At 32.8% G+C, this 22,511-nt stretch overlaps 1 protein-coding gene across 5 annotated transcripts; it reads right to left on the bottom strand.

Annotated features, from left to right (window-relative positions):
• Positions 1–340: 340 nt before the first annotated feature.
• On the bottom strand, positions 341–22,190 carry LOC111052846 (probable cytochrome P450 49a1). 5 transcript variants are annotated; one of them, XM_039429877.1, is made up of 9 exons: positions 22,024–22,180; positions 21,065–21,250; positions 19,330–19,555; positions 11,617–11,804; positions 8,976–9,177; positions 6,628–6,781; positions 4,826–5,035; positions 1,916–2,116; positions 341–777 (listed from the first exon to the last, which is right to left on the bottom strand). In XM_039429877.1, the coding sequence occupies exons 2-9, from the start codon at positions 21,192–21,194 to the stop codon at positions 670–672; spliced, it is 1,419 nt and encodes a 472-aa protein (XP_039285811.1). In that variant the 5' UTR covers positions 21,195–21,250; positions 22,024–22,180; the 3' UTR covers positions 341–669. The 5 variants fall into 5 exon arrangements, with proteins under 5 accessions (XP_039285811.1, XP_039285813.1, XP_039285812.1 ...); XM_039429879.1 differs by having other exon boundaries at positions 22,028–22,173; XM_039429878.1 differs by having other exon boundaries at positions 21,960–22,162.
• Between the last annotated feature and the right edge of the window lie 321 nt (positions 22,191–22,511).

Below are 22,511 nucleotides of genomic sequence, written 5' to 3' on the forward strand. Positions count from 1 at the left end.
ACAACGTTGTTTATTGAAGTCCTTGCGTTGTCCTGATATATTATTGATTTAATAATTGATACTTTCCGTCCAAAGGTATTATCAAGTGCATGTAACTGATCTAATCAATGATTAGATACATACGCGACCACAAAGCTGACATTTAAATCAGCTTTGAATAAAGAACACTTCATTAAAGAACTTTATTTCAAAACTAAATAATTTTTTGAAACACTTTATAAAACTCCAAGTTTTCGAAACACTTTTTTAACGACATAATTGTCTGAATAGTTATGAAAGTATTCAAAGTGATTCAATAACTGGCAGCTTGTAGGGGAGAGTGAAATAAAGGGATTGATAGTCATATTTTACTGTATTCAACTATTTATTACTGAAAGTCTTATCACAAAGTATCTAAAACTAAATTATTCAAACCTAATTAAAAGTTACATACACATTATAAAATTGATAATTTATGTGAGCCTTATGATTAGAAAACTATTTTTAAAATGCAATTAACATTTTTTTCCTTCGTCAGAGACTTGCAGAAATCGAAGAAATTACTAATAAAACAAAATGGTATGAAAATTAAATAGAAATGGTAAAAACATGAATAAAATGAGAAGGCCTTATAAAAATTTAGACATGGTTGAAAACTGCACTTGCCTTATCTTCAAAATATGAATATTTCTATCTATCAGTGAAGAAAATATTAATCTCTTGATCAGGAATTCTGTTCATGCGATGAATCATACCAACTTGTCCATTGTTTGAATCGAGCTTGAAGTTTCTCAAAATCTGCAACAAAATTTCAATTATACTCTTTCAAATTGTAACTTACTGTTGAAATATTAGATACTAACTATTATTAAATATTAAAAATAGTAAACACTTGTAAAAATCTAGAAATGGAATGACTTGGAAAAAACACTTGTTTCAGTAGAAGCAAAATACAATATTCATTTACATTAACCAATGAACAAATCAAATACATGATTAGAAAAGGACCAACATATCCTCTCTCGGATATGTCAATATTGAAGATTTTTGTTGAAAATGAAGAGGAGTGCCGTATCTTATTGTCTCAGTAATGAATCAAACTCACACAAAAAATTGAGAAATGAGTAAACATTATTCTTTAATCAATAATCAACATTAATGTTTACAATGACGTTTACTTGATACGAGCCACATGCTTGTAACTAGGATGATGATGGGGTTATAGGAGTATTGAACTAGGTACAGCTTTAGGTGAGTTCCGAACCTCCAGTTCAATAACTCAGTGAAGCTGGCCTCAATCAGTCTCCATCCCAACTTGAGTGCTGAGAACATGTCACTCATCTGATCTGAGCAATTAGATACTTTAACCACTTCTTCAGAATATCATTGCTGAACAAATATTTTGAGGGCAGTTATACCATGTTTTAAAAAAGACTTCTACTTCTACATACCGTGAGCTATACCACTGTTAAATATATCTATTTTTCTGTAAGGTTTTACTATATAGTTTATTGGGGAAATATTTCTTCAATCGTATACTGTAAAAGAAAGCAAGATAATTAATTAGGTACATTCATTATTAAAATTTACTTTGAATAAATTGAATACTTCTCAGTGATTATGCATATCAAACAGATTCTCTCTGAGTTCCTTAATCTTGATGAATTCAAACCTCAGTAATTTATTCAACTATTAATATACTCTATTACTTTTACTTTATTTTATATTACTATTTTGCAATATTTTATTAAAACAAAGCTCATTTAGTACTCATTATTAGTTTCAACTCAACCTACAAAATTGACGATGTTTAATTGAGCTTTGAAAGTTGAGTTTCGTGTCAAAAAATTTTTCAAGTAGAAAATATGCTATTGTTTTTATGTCATTTACCTCGAATATATTCCTTTAACAATTTTAATTATTCTATCTATATTACCTCAGTTAGAAGTATGAGCATTTCCTGATTGACAAGATGTCTTCCGGGACAGACTCTGGCTCCGAACCCAAAGGGAATCGACGCGAAAGGATGTCTCTTGTCTTTATTTTCCCTGAACCATCTTTCAGGGATGAACTCCATGGGCGAATGAAAGTATTTCTCATCACGAGATGTGATTGGGCTAAATACAGCCACCAATGTCTAGAAGAACAGAAAAGCAAATAGAATTAAATTTAGGCTACCGTACATCTTGACTGAACATAGAACTTCAAAATTGTAATGATCTAAAAGTTTCTTCAATAAACATACTACTTCATTACTCATAAACTTGGCCCTTTCAAATAATTCCAAGTACGCTTCAAAGCGTGCACTATTATCAATTTAGCATTTTTCATTTACAATATTAATAGTGAGTGTATTTTTCAAGTTTTTAATGGCTCACAAAGTTCCCTACTTATATTCTATTTCTAATATTCAATTCTTCTAAATTCCAAATTTCTTGGTACTCTACTACTTTATTATAGTTAGAGTATTTAGAGTGGTTAATGAATATGTCTTGTCGTCTAGTGGAGAATGAAAAGTGAACCATATTTCGGACTTGGTCATCTATCTACAAGAGAGAAATAGTTGGGTTTTGTCCGTTTTTTCTCTTTTTTTATCATTTTCTATTTTTTTTATAAAAAAATTCCTTCTTACACCATATTGATTTAACCTAACTAAGTTAAATAAAATGAACTATAAACTTTACCACAATATCGCCTTTTGAAAAAACTGAAAAATTATGGTTTTTCTGAGAGTAGTGTGGCATGGGTGAGGTCATACCTTCTTGACAGACAGCAGTGTGTTCGATTGGACAGCACGTCTCGATGGAGGGTGGTCAACAGGGGGGTACCTCAGGGTTCAGTTTTGGGACCACTACTGTTTAGTTTGTATGTAATGACGTAACTGACCGACTCAGACACTCCAGATATCATCTTTATGCAGACGACCTACAGATTTATAGACATTTCAAGACTGATAACTTTGGTGAAGCAGTTACTCTTATGAATGTTGATCTGACTGCTGTCTCACTCTGGACAGCACAGCATGGATTGAAAATTAATGAATCAAAATCCAAAACAATCGTTATAGGTAATAGAAGACTTTTGAACCAACTTGACTTTAACCATGGACCTTTCATCGAAATTAACTCTCATAGACTGGATTATAGTGAAAACATTACAAACTTAGGACTCACATTTAACAGACATCTAGACTGGACTGAACAAGTGACAAAGACTTGCAACAGGGTCTTCGCAGGCATTCCCCCTCTGAAGAGAATTGGAGTTGTTATCCCCTTACGGGAGAGAATAATGCTTGTGAAGACCTTGATATTTCCGCATTTCCATTATGGAGATGTGGTCATACAGGACATGACAGTGACTCTTTCTGAACGACTGCAAAGGGCTCAGAACTACTGCGTGAGATTCGTCTTTGGCCTTGAAAGGGACGTCCACATAAGCCCTTACATCACTCAGATGGTATTTGAAGCTTCGAGACAGCAGAATTTATCATGTGCTGATGCTCCTCCACAAGGTTCTGGCAACTGGGTCTCCTCTCTACTTGAGTCAGAAATCTCAATTCCTCGCAGGAATCAACAGAAGAGATACGAGGCATGGCGCAAGCCTGTTGAGCATTCCCATCCATCGCACTGTGACATATAATAGATCGTTCTGTGTGACCGCTTGCAGACTGTGGAATAGCTTACCCGCATCTTTGAGGAGTGTGGAGAGGCGGACACTGTTCGGCGCGGAGGTCTTGGCGTGGCTGAGGGAGGGCGATCGGGGCATAGGATGAGGAGGTGTGTATGCGTGGTGTGTTTGCTTGTGTGAAAGGTGTGTGTTTGCATGAAATTTTCTTGTTTCTTGCTTAAAAATCAAAAAAATTTTCCTATAACTCTATTTTCTAACTTTTTTTTTATTTTATTTCAGTCTAAAATATATTCTACTAAATTAAATGAAGTTATTTTTTTTAATTATTGATTTATATATACATATATTTTTTTTGTATCATATTACTTATTATATATTTAAGAGATTATTTCCTTATGTTGTTTGGGATGTAGATCCATTAGAATTGTATAGGAGGGTTAAGTGGGAGAGAGGGCCGGCTGCGCCCTAACTTCGCCCTCCAGGTTAAAATAAAGGCAGCCTATCTATCTATCTATCTACTGTATTTTCTAAAACCTATGTTCATGGGAGTACGATCAGTCGTGAGGCCCACTGACGGCTTAGATATATATATATATATATATATATATATATATATATATAATATATAATATATATATATATATATATAAATAAGCCGTCAGTGGGCCTATATATATATATTATATATATATATATATATATATATATATATATATATATATATAAATAAATTCAGGCTATAGGTGGGGCCTACCTGTAAGGGACTCCCCACCAACAAAAAGTTATACTCAATTTACACTTCAAACTTGTCGTACTATATTATATTGTAAATAGTTAATAGCCTATTTTGTATTTTTTGCAAATTGAACAGTAACATAATAATAAGGTGATTCGTAAGACTTCTATTGGTTAGGAATTCATGACAGTAGTTCCACCTAGCCTAAGTATATAATTGAAGTCGTCAATGAGCCTCACGACTGTTATATTCAGTCGGGACCGACAGTTTAACGTGTCCATCCGATAACACGGGATCTACTACTGGCTAAAAACCTTTATTCATATTCGGGTTTGAACCACTACCACCTAAATTTACATTATAATTTTCACTTTGCAAATCTAGGTGGTAGTGTTTGAACCCAGGACCCCTAGGCTGCTACACAAGCACTAGACCACGGATCACTCCAATTGAATGAACATTGTACTCTAGATTGAAACTTACATTAGCTGGAACGAGATATCCACTAAGAATGGCCTCTTCGGCGAGGTAGCGACTGCTAGCTCCAGCGCTTGGAGCCATCCTCAGTGTTTCTTTTAGGCAGGCTTCAACGTATTTCAGTTGATTCTGGGTGGACACCTCACTGAAAGCTCTTGCCTGAGCTTCAGGGTTTTGGGATAGGTAATGCAAGGCCATGGCTAGAGTGGTAGGAGTCTGAAAAATTGATAAATTTAATTCAATTCAATTACAAATAATTCTCTTCAATGTTTGATTCCATTACGAACTGCTTGTTAAATAATCACTTTGAACAATTAATTACGACAGCAGTCTGGTATTTATATAAATAAAAGCTATTAGCTTCTACTTACATTAGTGTAGCGCTTTCAACACTCTGAGTGTTGACGAAGGGCCTAGTGTCCGAAAGCGCTACACTAATGTAAGTAGAAGCTAATAGCTTTTATTTTATATAAATACCTGACTGCTTTGTCGTAATTAATTGTTCTATAAAAAATATTTCAATGAAAGCTCTTGTCTGAGCTTCTGGGTTTTGGGATAGGTAATGCAAGGCCAAGGCTAGAGTGGTAGGAGTCTGAAAATTGATAAATTTCATTCAATTGTTATCCTACAATACGGTGAATTGAAATACAAATGATGGTATGGGAACATGTTCCACTGAAAACTCTTGTCTGAGATTCTGGGTTCAGAGCTAAACTAGTAGTTCTGTGAACAGTAGACCTCACGCAGTATTCTCATCCACAAGTACCTAATTGAAACTATAGACCTTACGGAAATACAGCAATAGACTGGCTTCTCCACACATCTGTGTAATCACTTGTCAGCTGATTTATGATGAATAATTCTATAGTCTGATTTTTACTCTAATATTGGCGTATGAAGGAGGCTCCTTCTTCCTTTTATATTATCCTTGAAAGGCAAAATTTCCAAAAACCTTGTATATACGTCGACGCGCAAATAAAAAAGGAACATACCTGTCAAATTTCATGAAAATCTATTACCGCGTTTCGCCGTAAATGCACAACATTTAAACATTAAGAGAAATGCCAAACCGTCGACTTGAATCTTAGACCTCACTTCGCTCGGTCAACAATCTAATGTAATGATATGGCAAGAGTGGTTGTTATAGTGAGCTCCACGTTATGGAGAATACAGGAAAACAGCGTTGCCAATTATTCTCTGCTCTGCCATCAATGCCTTCTATATAGGATAGCTGATACCGGTATGTCTGATGTAATATTAACTGTTCATTATTGTTTAAAATAATCAATTTTATTTTATTCGCCAAGAAAATTTATTTTTTGATAATCTAGTGATGAATTTTCATGATTGAGATTAAATATTTTTTTGGTAAATAATATTTCTACATTGTTAGAAAACGATCTGGCAACGTTGGGGAGCTGGAAAAGGATAGCGCTATCTTCGAATGTTAGACTAGGATAGCAAAACCAATGTAAAATCAAATAATGCCATCATAGCGTGGATCTCATTAGAGGTGAGTTTAATGCAATGCTATGGCAAGAGTGGTTTTTAGTGGGTCAGATTAGTTTCTCATATCTCATCATTGTCTCTATTTATTGTGTCGTCTCATCATTGTCTGTTTATTAATTTCAATCATTTTGTGATGTGTCATTGCTGAATAAAAATAAATAACTTCACTCCACTCTTCAAATTTCAGAACTACTTCCTTTATTTGAGATTTATATTGATCGAGAGATTCATAAATTTTGTCATTCAACATAAGTTACAATGGATTCATATCCAATCTTGAAAAAGTATAATATTCTTACCGCATCCAGACCACCAAGGAACACCTCCATAGCCAAAACTAGGACTTCATTCTCAGTTAGTGTAGCATTTTCAAAAAGAGAGACCATAAAGGGATGTTTGTTTGGATTATTCTTAAGGTCCTGCTTAGTCTTCTCAATTCCATCTGCTATCAATCTGAAACCAAGTACATGGGCTGCATTTTTAACATAAGGAAGATAAACTCAAAATCTGAAAAATGTAGAATAATGGATTTTACATTGATAATAATTCACAATCATTTTGAAAACATTTCCAATTTACCAAAAAAAATCGCAGACTTGTGTTGTATTCAATTTGTTGTTTTCTAATCGAATGTAGTGTAGTGTTAATCTCTGTAGTGTGTTTGTTTATATTTTGCTATGTGAAGAGTGTGTTTCGTTCTTTGCGTTGTTTTATTTTGTTGAATTGAGTTGAGCTATGAAGTACGGTGTATCTTATTCATATATCAGTTGTGTTGCATTGAAGTTAATAGAAATTAGTTGTACCATATTGAGTTTGCTAAAATTGAATGAGTCGTGTTTTGTTGAATGAATTTGGAGGGAAATGTAGAAATATAGGTACCTACAATACTCCGTGATCTTCTGCTAATGCTTATATTGGTTCCATACCGTTAAAAATTGAATCAATGTAAAGTACCACATCGGATACGTACAATGATTCTACAAAAAATAGTTATTTACTGTTTGCTCTTGATAAAATATATTTATCTTCTTGTTCAGAAAAGACTCATTTGATCAGAAAACTTGAAATTTCTCAACAGTCATTCTTTTTCAACTTGCATAGAACATAAAGAAATATAAGTGAAAGAATGAAATTCATGTTTTCACCTGTGAATCACAGTATGCGATTGCTCCAACTTCTTGTAGCTTTTTGTTTTCCAAATTTTCCAAACTGGGGGCTCGACCAGAGTTCCATACATGCCTTCCATAAAATCTACGCTCGCCTTTGTTATCTCATTCGAAACGTCTGATCCATCCAATGTCTCATCCAAGCATTCGAAGAGAACTCCAGGGCAAGTGACAGAAGTAGCTGGAAACACAACATTGTTCAATAATAAATGAAATCAATAGAAATAATAATGAATAATGATGATAATAATAAATGAATTCTTGGATAAAAATCAGTTAAGAAATTGTCAACCACTTGGTTATTCAACTAATTTATTAGTGGTCCACGACTATATTTATTGTCTGTTTTAATCATATTTCATGAATTCCATTAAATTATCAGTTGAATTATTTTAACAATTTCTTATTTGTTGTATTTTTTGTATAATACAAAAACATCAATTCCAACAAATGTTAAAATAATACAACTAATAATTTAATGGAATTCAAGAAATAGGATTAAAACAGATAATAATATATTGTCGTAGACCACTATTAAATTAGTGATGGCGAAATTCAAATATTATTGTAGGCTAATTGACGAATCTATTGCCCAAAATGTTTCAGGCCGACTCTAAAGGAGACAATATAGCCACTGAGGAAAGAACCCAGTTCTTTTTAACTGAACACAGTTCAGTTATTTTTTCTGAGTTGTAACCTACCTGCTTTCAATATGTGTCTTCTTTTCCAATATTGTATGCGAGCTAATTGACCGAGCGAAGTGAGTTCTAAGATTCAAGTCGACGGTTTTGCATTTCTGTTGATGGTTATATGTTTTTATGTTTCGCATTTACGGCGAAACGCGGTGATAGATTTTCATGAAATTTGACAGGTATGTTCCTTTTTAAATTGCGCGTCGACGTATATACAAGATTTTTGGAAATTTTGCATTTCAAGGATGGTAATATAAAAGGAAAAGGAGCCTTCTTCTTAATATAAATTAGTCTAAAACTAATACATATAACTGTCTGAAGCTGAGAACTCTACTTTCGGTGAACAATATTCACTTGTTGGAAAACGGTTGTTTCTGTTTGTCATAACCTTAAGAATACGTTTCTGAGCTTCAAAAATTGAATCTTTTAAGTTGTAATTTGCATTGAAGTTAATATAATTAGTTGTACCATATTGAATGAGTCGTGTTTTGTTGAATGAATTTGGTGGAAAATATAGAAATATAGGTACTCTATTCCGTGATCTTGTGTTAATGCTTATTGGTTCTATACCGTTAAAAATTGAATCAATGTAAAGAACCACATCGGATACGTACAATGATTCTACAAAAAATAGTTATTTACTGTTTGCTCTTGATAAAATATATTTATCTTCTTGTTCAGAAAAGACTCATTTGATCAGAAAACTTGAAATTTCTCAACAGTCATTCTTTTTCAACTTGCATAGAACATAAAGAAATATAAGTGAAAGAATGAAATTCATGTTTTCACCTGTGAATCACAGTATGAGATTGCTCCAACTTCTTGTAGCTTTTTGTTTTCCAAATTTTCCAAACTGGGGGCTCGACCAGAGTTCCATACATGCCTTCCATAAAATCTACGCTCGCCTTTGTTATCTCATTCGAAACGTCTGATCCATCCAATGTCCCATCCAAGCATTCGAAGAGAACTCCAGGGCAAGTGACAGAAGTAGCTGGAAACACAACATTGTTCAATAATAAATTAAATCAATAAAAATAATAATGAATAATGATGATAATAATAAATGAATTCTTGGATAAAAATCAGTTAAGAAATTGTCAACCACTTGGTTATTCAACTAATTTATTAGTGGTCCACGACTATATTTATTGTCTGTTTTAATCATATTTCATGAATTCCATTAAATTATCAGTTGAATTATTTTAACAATTTCTTATTTGTTGTATTTTTTGTATAATACAAAAACATCAATTCCAACAAATGTTTAAAATAATACAACTAATAATTTAATGGAATTCAAGAAATAGGATTAAAACAGATAATAATATATTGTCGTAGACCACTATTAAATTAGTGATGGCGAAATTCAAATATTATTGTAGGCTAATTGACGAATCTATTGCCCAAAATGTTTCAGGCCGACTCTAAAGGAGACAATATAGCCACTGAGGAAAGAACCCAGTTCTTTTTAACTGAACACAGTTCAGTTATTTTTTCTGAGTTGTAACCTACCTGCTTTCAATATGTGTCTTCTTTTCCAATATTGTATGCGAGCTAATTGACCGAGCGAAGTGAGTTCTAAGATTCAAGTCGACGGTTTTGCATTTTCTGTTGATGGTTATATGTTTTTATGTTTCGCATTTACGGCGAAACGCGGTGATAGATTTTCATGAAATTTGACAGGTATGTTCCTTTTTAAATTGCGCGTCGACGTATATACAAGATTTTTGGAAATTTTGCATTTCAAGGATGGTAATATAAAAGGAAAAGGAGCCTCCTTCATACGCCAATATTAGAGTAAAAATCAAACTATAAAATTATGCATCATAAATCAGCTGTCGAGTGGATTATAAATATTGCATGCAATTCAATATCTCAATGTAACTTAGTGAAAAATAGCTGTTGTGTGGACTATTAATTGCATGCAGTGAGGCATGCAATTGATAACTTGAAGTAGCATAGTATTTTCTCCCGACTTTTCTCTGCTTTCAACTTGGTAAGCTTTTGATGATAGTGGAATAGCTGTTTACATCCCAATTATTAGCATTGTCGATACAACAACCCAAACAGCCATTAGTAGATAATACACCGATATATCGCCGACACGACAGAACAGGACAGAATTTACTCAGATGAACAGTATTAGATGAGACTGTGGTTTATATCTGCGCGAGGTCTACTGTCCACAGAGCTACTAGTTAGAATACATTGTAGGTACCATTACCATATAGAAAAGATAATGCATAATGCTACGTTTTCTCTATTATTGTACTTACTCTCATAGGGCCATCTATGTCCAAGTAAACATTTGGCCGCACCGACAAAAAAAAGCTTCCGGGTGTATCTACTCTGAACATCTCATTCATTAGCTCCAAGCCTCTCAATTGTTTTACATTTCAATCAATGTTTATTGTTGTCATCGAACATTATAAATGTTATAAAAATTATAATTGGAATACATTGTATTTTTTTTTTTTTTTAAGATTACGTCCTAAAGACTCCAGTCATGGAGTATAAGACAAGTCATGTTATTACATAATAATTCTAACACTAAGTAGTTCAACCTAGTTTAGGTTTGAAAGGAATTCTTGTACACTATAAAAAGCTCTATCAACTAAATATTTTTTAATTTGTTTTTTGAAAATCTTCAAATCATCATTACTTTTCAAGATTTGAGGTAGCTTGTTATAAAATTTCCTACCAATATAATCTGGTTTTTGTTCAAATAACCTACTATTGTGACCCATTATATGATAATCTGCTCTGTTTCGCGTATTATACTCATGAACATCTGAATTCTGGATCACACCACTCGTTTTTACATGCATTACAACTTCATATACATACAAAGATGGCACAGGGAAAATACCCTGCTCTAGTGAAGTATTAAGGAGATGCAATAAAGGGTCCAGTAATTCATTTTCACATTCTTTTAAAATTTTGCTTGAGACCCCATCCAATCCTACTGTTTTTTTGTTATTCAAATTTTTTATTATTCTTGACAACTCATCTCTTGATAATGGATGAAATTTAAATACCTTTTCAATTGGCTCAGCATTTAATGTAGTTGTATTATAAGTATTAGTGTTCAGTGACTTTTGGAGATTATATGCAACCTGTTGATAATACTTATTGAAAAAGTTACAAATGTCTATACTATCATCCATATAATTTCCATGTTCATCGATTATCCTAGGGACATTAGTAACTGTATCTTTTTGAGCTGCTCTCCTATTTCTATTAATTACCTCCCAAACAGCAGAGTTAAAACATGATGGTATTGTAATGTATTCTAATTACCTTTATTGTATTTATTCCAGTAACTTGTTAACATTATTTTTGTAGAATATTATTGTAATGCAATTAGGCTATTACCTATTACATACAGTTCTAGAGAAAAAAAAATTCAACTCTTCATACAGTCTCTCACCTTCTATTGCGAATTTCAATAGATGGTTGAAGACATCTTTCAACTCTTTATTGCTGCCTCTATTCCTCCTGATGTAATTCACAAATCTGGATGAAATCATTTTGTGATCATCAGCGTAAGCGGCAACAATGTTACCTTTCAACAGCGGCAACACCGCTTTTCGATAATGTAGCCATTCTTCGCCATTCCTGCAAAAACATCACAGGGAAAAATTCAAGGGTGGTGTTTGAACCAGAATTTTATCTATTCCTCAAGTTAAATAAGGGACTTTTTAAATTGAAAACGATTTGTATTCGTACCCCGTTGAAGCAAAGCCTAAATACCCTGCAAAAATACCCTGCAAAAATATTCTCATTCCTGCAAAAACATATTAGCACAGGAAAAAGTCAAGAGTAGAGTTTGTATCATAACTTCATCTATTCCTCAATTAAAATAAGGGACATTCTTGAAAAATTAACAATTTATATTTATACTCCCTCAGCCTATGTACATAAACAGTTTCTGGCTCAGACCATATCCACTATCTCCGTAAACATACGGAGGTAGTGCTATATCTCGGAAGAGCTGGGAAATTGAAAATTTGTGATATTTAGTGCATTGAGATCCATTGGGAGAATAAATTAAATTTTCGTAGCTTAGTAGCCTGAAGGGTTATTCTGAGACTTTTGTCATCACCACAGACATCTAAAGCTGTGTTGACACCGGAGTTAATAACAAGAGAGTTTTTAACATTTTTCATCATAACATCAGTTAATAACAAAAGCCATTAACATAATGTTAATAACAAGAAATTTTCTGTTAAAAAACACGAGTTATTAAGTTTTGTTAAGAGAAATTTTTGACAGTTCAGTTAAGTTAATAACTTTTTGTTAATAACTCGTGTTATTAACTTCGGTGTAAACGCAGCTCAAGTATAACTTTTAGCATGAGAAGTTAGCCTACTGCATGGATTGAAACACTTTAAACATTTTGTAATTCTCAAAATAACTGAAAAATGTCAGGGGTAAAACTTTCAGGTGTATATTATAAAAAAAACATAAAAATCAGTGTTTTTATTATATTGTAAACTTGATTGTAGTTATAAGATTTTTATAAATAGACAGTGATTTGATAAATATATGAGTTGATCTTTTGTCAGTGTTGAGAGGACTATTGAAATGCTTATTGACTTATTGATAATTTGAATAAGAAAAAACATTCAGGAGCCACTTTTGTTGACCTCAGCAAGGCATTTGATACAGTTGAACTTACAATTTTACTAAATTAGAAAATATTGGCGTTAGAGGGCTTACACTGAAATTACTTGCGTCATACCTACTTAACAGAGTACAATATGTTGAAATAAAAAACAGCAATGGCAATTTTAAATCTAAGTTAAGAGAATTCAAATTTGGAGTCCCCAAGGATCGGTGCTAGGTCCGCTTCTTTTTAACATCTACATAAATTATGATATAAAGGGCAGTGGATTAGGAGCTGATATTACTTTATATGCGGATGACACTAGCATCCTAAATGCTGAGAATGACTGTGAGCGGCTGGAGTTGAATGCTTATGTATCAGTCAATAACATTTGTCAGTGGTTCAACAGCATCAATCTGCATCTTAATGTTAATAACAAGAAATTTTCTGTTAAAAAACACGAGTTATTAAGTTTTGTTAAGAGAAATTTTTGACAGTTTAGTTAAGTTAATAACTTTTTGTTAATAACTCGTGTTATTAACTTCGGTGTAAACGCAGCTCAAGTAAAACTTTTAGCATGAGAAGTTACTGCATGGATTGAAACCCTTTAAACCTTTTGTAATTCTCAAAATAACTGAAAAAATGTCAGGGGTAAAACTTTCAGGTGTATATTATAAAAAAAAAACATAAAAATCAGTGTTTTTATTATATTGTAAACTTGATTATAGTTATAAGATTTTTATACATATACAGTGATTTGATAAATATATATGAGTTGATATTTTGTCAGTGTTGAGAGGAGTATTGAAATACTTATATTGACTTGATGGTTCTCAACTTTATTACTACAGTTAAGTACAAGGTGCGCCAGAGAAACTTACTTATTTGAAAGGTCAATAAAAACAAAAGTACTTCAGATATTGTTTTAATCTTTTCCTTATATGAGAATACAATATCTCATTTTTTTCCATGCAGTCTTGAAAATGAGATCAGACCAATGGCGACCCACATTGCGCATACACTGATGAAGACTATTTTTGAAATTTGGTTGCAGTATATCAATCGGTATGTTGGCAATGGCGTCGCGAATGTTGTTCTAGAGGTGTGCTATGGTCCGTGGTCGATCGACATAATCCAGAGATTTCAAATAACCCCATAAAAAATCGCATGTGGAAATGAGCCTTTCGTCACTAAAAAAATGACCGCGTCTTTAGGCATGTTAACAATCAGCATATCACATGCATTTTGACGGGCAACAAAATCGCGTTCAGTCAATTCTTGAACAACAGCCAATTTATAGGGATGAAGTTGAAGGTCTTCGTGGAAAATTTGTCGAACAGTGGAGTCAGAAATTGCCATAGTAGCTGCGTGTTTGCGAGCCGAACGCCTGGGAGAACGCACAACTGAATGCCTCACTCTTTCGATATTTTCTGGAGTTCTGATGGTTCGTTGAAGTCCATTTCTGGGTTGAGTGACACTTCCACACTCCTGAAATGAGTTAACCCACGACAGAATCGAATTATGGCCAGGAACGAGTCTGTGGGGAGGAATTTCAAATCAAGCGCGGAAGGTGATCGACCATTAGAAAATAAGCTCTCAACTGCGAAGGCCCGCTGCTCTCTAGACCAGAGCATGATGGATAATTTACTTTAGGGAGGATAATCTTGAGAACTTCCCCCTCCAGATGCGGCCCCTCCTGCCCCACTACACGACCAATTCAACGTACGGGTTTTTTTCAAATAAGTAAATTTCTCTGGCGCACTTTATAGAATATTAACTCATATAATGATTAATTCAATTACATAATGGATATTGAGATACAGAGAACTCATTCTAATTAATTACTTGATGAGTTTATACCATAGCTCATGATAAACTGCATGCAACAATTTATAGTGAGGTCCACGTTATAATGACAGTATTTGATTAAAATTGGTATTGCTATATTATTGTTGCATGTCTTATATCACAAATAGGTTCTCACAGAATCTCTTGAGAGGGCGGACGATAAAAAAGCAATAAAGATAACAAAGATAACAAATGTGCAGTGCCGATCCTTTAGTAGAACTGAATTTAGAGTGAGTCAGTTTATATTCATTTTCCAGTACCGTTCAGCTGAGGTACTGCAGCTCTAGATAAAAAATATACTAGAGATATTGTAGTTCCTTAAAATATATACTTGTAGGAGGATTATAACCGTGCATCTTGAGTTAAAGTTATAGTGGCTTCTAATGATCATGGAGGTTTCTAGAAAACATAGGAGTCACTGGAGGAACTTTTTACGAAATACATCGATACACGGAATGAAATACATCTTCGATCGAACTAAACACTGGATTGAGCGTTTGTTCTGGGCTATAGTTTTGATAAGTTTCATTATTTCGTTAGCTATGGTTTACCGAATGAAAGTGTGTCAATGGAGAGAAGCCCCAATGACTCTTGAAGTGGCTAATATTCCCCAACACATAGCTACACTTCCACATCCTTCTATAACTGTTTGTGGTATGCAATTTAACATAATATATTTACTTACATTCGTCTTGAAAAGTCCAGAGAATTCTGATTCATTATACAAACTGGTTGATGCTTTGAAACTAAGAGACGTATCTACACCGAATAATATTAGGGAGAGATTCCTTATATCCGATTCAAACCTTGAAAAGATATTTGATTTTGTGATTGCTGATTCTGATCATATCCATGTTTCTAACTATGATTCACTATGTTTCCTGACCTCCACCTTCAAAGGACTCTGTGTTTCTTGTAATATGTTCCCACCTTCAAAAATATACAAAAGTAATATTGTGCGAAATTTTTTTCCGTCAAGACATAGAAATGGGCACACTGCGATTTGGAGCCAAGCATATATTTCAAGCAAAGAATGATACAATACATGGGTTTCCTTCTTTAAAGGTGAATGTTTCTGAAAATAATGCAAATCCGTGGTTGACAAATAAAGACAATTATCCAGCTCCAGTAGGAGATTCAGTAAAATCACGTTTTAGGATACTAAGGATTCGTCATGGACTATGGGAACCGGAAGACATATTTCGTATAGGAAAAATTGAGCGGCCTATTTTCACAATTCACAATCCTTGGGATATTCCAAGTCCTTTTATGAGATGGCATAGCCTTCAGGAATATACAAATTTTCAAATAAACGTTGAGCCCGAACAGATATTTCACTATCCTTTGGATGAGCATGATTGGCTGTATAAAATATCACCCACTAAACAATGCTACAGCACAACTGAAAAAAAGTTAGACTTCTTCCAATATTACACACTTCAAAATTGTTTGATAGAGTGCTCCACAAAGAAAACATTGGAAAAATGCGGATGTGTTCTGTTTTTCATGCCACATAATGAGAGGACATACATATGTCCAGATGGAAACAGCTCATGTGCAGTGGATGTTGCCAAACATATGCATTACCACACATCAAGTGATAAGAACTCAGTGGATTCTTGCGACTGTTTGCAGTCTTGCAACTACACTGATTACAAGGTCATATCAGTTGAATCTCAACCTAATAACATTAATGATATTTTAAATAAATATCTAAATACCTATTATAAAAATAAAGGACATTTGCCTCCTTTAAGTAATTATACTTATTATTATAATTATTTCAGGCATCATAGTTCCAGTACTAACGATATTAAAGTTGAATTCAGGGACGATTTATTCTACCCGAAAATTCGTACCTACACCTATAACAGTTATGATATAATGGATTCAACAGTTTTCTATTTGGACGTATTTCTAGGCATAAGTATGTTGACTATAACTGAAATATTTTACTACACTCTGTTGTATGTTATTGATTATTACAAAAGTGTATGGAGAAGACTTTCAGGAATCGAAATGTTGTGAAAGCAAAACTTGAAAATAGTAATTATCCCATTCTCTGGTTCTGCTCTCACAAACGATTTCAACTATTGAAGTATCTCCTCATTTTGAAAATTCATCAATTTGAATTCTAAGTTTGAAGTGGAATATTTTAGTGCCTTGTTTGTTGTGATTACGTAGAGTTTGAGATTCTCCTCCTAAATCCATACAGGTAAATGCTGTACCTTTTAGATTTATTGCATGTTAAACATACAACCAATAAGTATATTGAACATAAAAACCTGTGATAGTTCAACCATTAAACTATCATTGACTTTGTATAATCTACTAATTATATAAAAACACTCCACTCACATGGGCTACTTTTTAACAAAATAAAAAAAACAATATAAAAATCTTGAAGTACCCTTTATTTTTAAAAACTTTAAAATAGTTCAACAACTAGTTTCGACCCTAACTTAGGTCGACTTGAAAATGACCTAAGTTAGGGTCGAAACTAGTTGTTGAACTATTTTGAAGTTTTTTTTAAAATAAAGGATACTTAAAGATATTTATATTGCTTTTATTATTCTACTATTTTTTTCTAGTATACCGTACGTACTTAATTTTTTATTAATTTATTTATACATCTCATAATACAAATGATTTATCATACTAAATTGATCCATGATTAGAAAAGGATCAAAGATCAAAAGATTTATTCGTGCTCAAATAATTTCTAATAGAGTATGATCAATGGTTCTTATGAAAATGTAGGAACACTCACACATTTAATAGGAACCAATGTTATTAGCTCTGTGTATCAGATTTCTATCCAACAGAGTGGAAATTTATTGGAAAGCAAGGCTTTAGGATTCCATTGAGTTCAATGACAGAGTGTTCACACATTTCCAGTCTGCCAAAATATGAACAATCTCACAAAGGTATCCTATTTATGCTTAAAAGAAAATAATATAAACTTAATCATAGGGATTCTTTTGTAGTTCGTTCATTTGCTGACTAAAATGTGAAAACACTCCCACATGACCTAATGGTTTTGTATTTCGGTTTATCAGATTGGAGATTCATACATACGCCTGTAGAATTAGTGTATGATCAGTTTGACAATATGACAACACTCCAATAATATCCTATCCCTACCCAACAAAGCAAAACGTCATTCAAAACACTGCTGTATAAATGAACTTTCAGTGTACCAATTTGTGAACCAATGTAGGTATATGTCCTATAGAACCAATGTAGGTATCCTATTTCTACCCAGCAAAGCAAACATTCATTTGAATCACTGCTGTATAAATGAATTATTTCCATTGAGCTTATGAGTAAATACTCCCATAAAACAATGGTACGGTATTCTATTTCTACCCAACAGAACAAAATATTAATTTAAAACAATGCAATTTAAATTGAAATTTTTGGTGTACCAATTTGAGAACACTTCCATAAAAGCGATTGTATCCACTCTTCTTTTTAGGGCTACTGATCATTAAAACACAATAAAAATTATCAAGTAGGTACCATTTATTTTTTTGCAACACTACTTGTTTCAATTATCATTATGAACATAAACTAGCAATGTTGTTTTTTACTGAACTGGACTGGGAGGATCATGTGGCCTTAATTTGCTCTAGGCTTGCACGAGTTAATTTTCTGTTGCTTGAATTAGAAAGTAATATCAGTAACAACTTGCTGCTGAGTTCCTATTTTGCGTTTTTCCATAGCCACCTAACATATGGCATAATACCCTGGGGTAGCTCCACTGGCTCAGACAGAGTGTTTAAATGGCAAAAGAAAGCTCTGAGATGTATCTATGGGCTGTCTCCTCAAGATTCCTGCAAGGAGTACTTCAAGAAATTGAAAATAATGACAGTACCCAGTTTGTACATATATAGCTGTATAACTTACATCAAGAGAAAATATCAATAAACTTACAACCAGAACATCTATTCATGCACACAACAATAGAAAAAAACACACAATAGATCTACCTTATTCCAGGCTAACTAAAATCCACAAAAGCCATAATTATGTAGGTATTGAACTCTTTAACGTCCTTCCCGCCAATGCCCGTGCAGTACCTTTGGTGAAGTTCAAGTCAGTATTGGGGAACTGGATAAAGGGCAAGGCTTTTCACTCCATTACTGAATTCAATGAATATGGTAAATCTGACTTGCTGTTTGTTTAGATAAAATTATTAGAATTACTCATCTTTGTTATAAGTTAGTTAATTAAGTGTTGTAGAATAATTTTTGTTTAGTTTGGTAATTTTATTAGCATAGTGTTTGTATATTGTGTTATTTAATTAGTGATATAAGTGATGCACTGTAACTCACTCTCCATCTCTAGCACCATCATCATCATCAACCAGCCCATACTAGACTTATTAGAATACTCATGTTAAATTTCATTAGTGATAAAAGTGTTGCAATGTATCTCACTCTTCATCTCTAGCACCATCATCATTATCATCCAGCTCATACTAGACTTAAAATACTTATGTTAAATAAGTTGTCTGGAATAAATTGAAATCACACTTGAACATTGCTCTTGAAGATTTGAAACTAGTAGGCTAGTGTTGCAACAAAATAAAGGGTACTTGATAATATTTTTACTTTATTTCAAAGTGATTATTTATTCTGTTTCTAGCCAGAAATTCGTTAGAAATCAGGTTTTTTCACTCACCCTGGCACTACCCCGATACTGCCAAACGTCTTTTTCCTGTAATGGGCCAGGGCAGGAAAGGAGGGGCGGAAGGGTAGTTTCCCCTCGGCCGCGTACATGGATCTTGCATCGTCGGGATTTAGACTAACCACCAGGTCACTTCCGTTCAGATTCAGTTTGAATATGTTGCCCAACGATTCACTCAGGTCCAAAATCGCGTCGCCCAATCGGTCAAGTTTGTACTTTCCTGCGAAAATTAAAAAATAAAATTGAGTATTAGATTCAACATTTATATAAAAAACGTCTCTGCATAGTTATCATTATCTAATTTTTATAATATAATAGATTAAAAATTTATGCAAGGAAAATCTGTGTGTACTTTATCATACCTCCCATTACCCTATAATAGTGATGTTCAAGTTGTTATATAATAATAATAAATTAATAATCTCTCAGATTGCAAATGAATTGCAACCAGAGAAGTTTATTGACAAAACATATACATAATTATTATAATATACATACAAAAGTAGCTAATACTAAACTTAGTACTAATTATGATACGCCACTATGATAATGTGTGTTATACTGGCAGTATTTTTTTAACATTGCTATCATTGTCTATCATTCGATAAAGGAGATAGCGCTATCCTTTTCTAGCCCCGCAACGTTGTCAGATCGTTTTTCAACAATGGAGAAATATATTATTAATCAACAAAGTATTTAATCTCAATTATGCAAATTTATTATTCAATTATTGGAAGATATATTTTCATGACGAATAAAATATTATTGGTTATACCGGTATAAGCTATCCTCTATAGGAGGCAGTGGCAAGGCAGAGAATCGGCGACGCTGTCATCCTATCTTTCTCCATTGTTATTATAACGTGGACCTCTCTATAGTACAATCAGCCTTGGGCTCATATCATGTGAACCTCTTCAGCGTTAATGTATGACCATAAAAATATTGTTGAATGAAAAATGTTAGGCTACAGATATGATTTAATATATTACGTATAATATTATGAAAATAGCAAGTTGGTTTGGGAAAAATAAATATTAATATGATTTTGATACAGTAGTAGAAAATAGGCAGAATCAAGTTGTTATATTTTCATCTATCTGTAGCCTAACCAATTTATAAATTTTGAACTTTATATTAATTTATCAATTAATCTTTGTACTTATAATGATCAATAAACTGATGTAATTGTATCAGATATTAATTGTTTTGGATCTCTTATTGTTTTAAAATAAAGTGAAAAAAAAATATTTCAAAAACTGTATAAGCATGTTTTTGAATGACTAAGCATTTATTGAAGGCTATTTATTTGATGACCAGCAACCTGCAGTTTTCCTTATATAATTATTCATTTCATTATAGATAATATAATATTCCTTTTATTATTGCTTAAAAAGGTGAATATAAATTATGTGTATTTAAGTTAATTTATAATTCGAATAATAAATTATTCTCTTGATACGTCAACATGGAATAAAATAGTTGATTAGATAAGAAGATTTGCAATAGAATAATCAATGAAAGAGATTGATAAACAAATAGAATATCAGTTTTCAAGGTGAAATGTAGGCCTATCAACGAGCAACAGGTTTGAATGACGCTTGCAAGTGTCTATAATTGACATTTTCATGCTCAATAAAAACTATATGTGCTGTCAACTCCCTTTGGAATCAAATATTATTTTTTCTACATTTTATATTGTTTTGAATTTAAAATCTAGAAATCTACTTACCATTTGGGAAAAAGAGATACGCATGTCCAAGAATTGGCCATTTTGGTAACGTTGGAATCTCATCATAAGGTTTCACTTTTGTTGCTGTTGAAAAATACTTTGCTAACAATTTTACATTCAGTCTGGCCATTACGAAGAGTTGTTCTTTTCGATCGTTCCTTTTTGTTCTTTACTCTGGAGTGAATGCTAGGATTCAGAATATTTTACATAAATTTAGAGATCATTTTGAATAATTCATACACAATGATACATTCTACTAAGACTACAGCAATGACAAGAGAATTTGTTTAAATAATGGAAAGGCACTAACTATTCAATATAGTATAAAAATAAATTTCAGACGATATCAAATCCATTTTTCATTTTTTACTGTATTCAATTAGATTAATGCGCTAATCCCGCTAATTTACTTCATCAACTGCCTCTAGATATCACTCCACAACGTTGCCAGATCGTTTCTCAACAATTTTTAAATATAATTAAGAAACAAAATATTTAGTCTCAATAATGAAAATATAGAAATATATTTTTTGACGAATAAAATATAATTCTTTTTTTAACAAGAATGAACAGTTAAAATTCTTCATCAGATATATAGTTCTACGGTACCGGTAGCTAACTTCTATAGAAGGCAGTGACAAGGCAGAGAATCGGCAACGCTGATCCTATATATTTACCTTACTATGAAAAGAAAACATTTCCAATCAAACAACAATAATTAATCTCAATAGTCAATAAATACAAAACAGACAATAATAATACACCTTTAAGTCAATTTCTATTATATATGAAACATATTTTAGATCACATTGAAATCTCTATTCAAATATCAAGAAGGCACTGCAAATACCATAAACAGAAACAAGATTTTTTTAATAGGTTAAATTTGTACTACCTGATCAAAAATTCATCAATTAGGCTACTAACTTAAGCGTAATTACTGAGAATTGCTAGATTACTTACTATATTTCCTAAATAAAACAATTTTCTACTGAAAATATTGCATTCTAAATCAGACTCGATAATCCTATGACTGACATTGTCCTATTAAGTTATAACACGTGTCAAGTCATAAAGTGAAGTCAGAACCTGACAGTAGCACTGGACAGGGCGACCTGTCAAAAAACCTCGATAGTTGTATCACTATCGACTCTCGAATCCTGATCCAGTTCAATGCAAGGCTTGATAGTATCGATTCCAACGATCGACATTGATAAATCGATCTACATTTACATTTCAAATTGGCCCGCGAAAAGAAATATACACACTCAACTATATTTTTATAATGAGCCAATTTGGGCTGAGGATGATGCCAACATGAACTCTTAGCTTGTGCGTGGGTAGGATGGTATTGGAAGGACAGTAATGAAACTATGGTAATAAGTAGACCTACAGTTTCAGGTGGGTTCCAAACCACCGGAAAGTAATTCTTTGAATCAATTTTTGA

This window comes from Nilaparvata lugens, chromosome 6, assembly GCF_014356525.2.
Source record: "Nilaparvata lugens isolate BPH chromosome 6, ASM1435652v1, whole genome shotgun sequence".
In the NCBI taxonomy this organism is placed as follows: domain Eukaryota; kingdom Metazoa; phylum Arthropoda; class Insecta; order Hemiptera; family Delphacidae; genus Nilaparvata; species Nilaparvata lugens.

What these genes read in the sequence shown, in the direction of transcription:
- LOC111052846 (XM_039429877.1), bottom strand. Translation starts at nt 21,194, where the DNA reads ATGGCCAGACTGAATGTAAAATTGTTAGCAAAGTATTTTTCAACAGCA. An exon ending in AGTATCGGGGTAGTGCCAGG is followed by an intron (nt 11,805 to 19,329) that starts GTGAGTGAAAAA and finishes ATGTTTTTGCAG; the next exon opens with GAATGGCGAAGAATGGCTAC. An exon ending in ATTGAAATTCGCAATAGAAG is followed by an intron (nt 9,178 to 11,616) that starts GTGAGAGACTGT and finishes TTGTGTTTCCAG; the next exon opens with CTACTTCTGTCACTTGCCCT.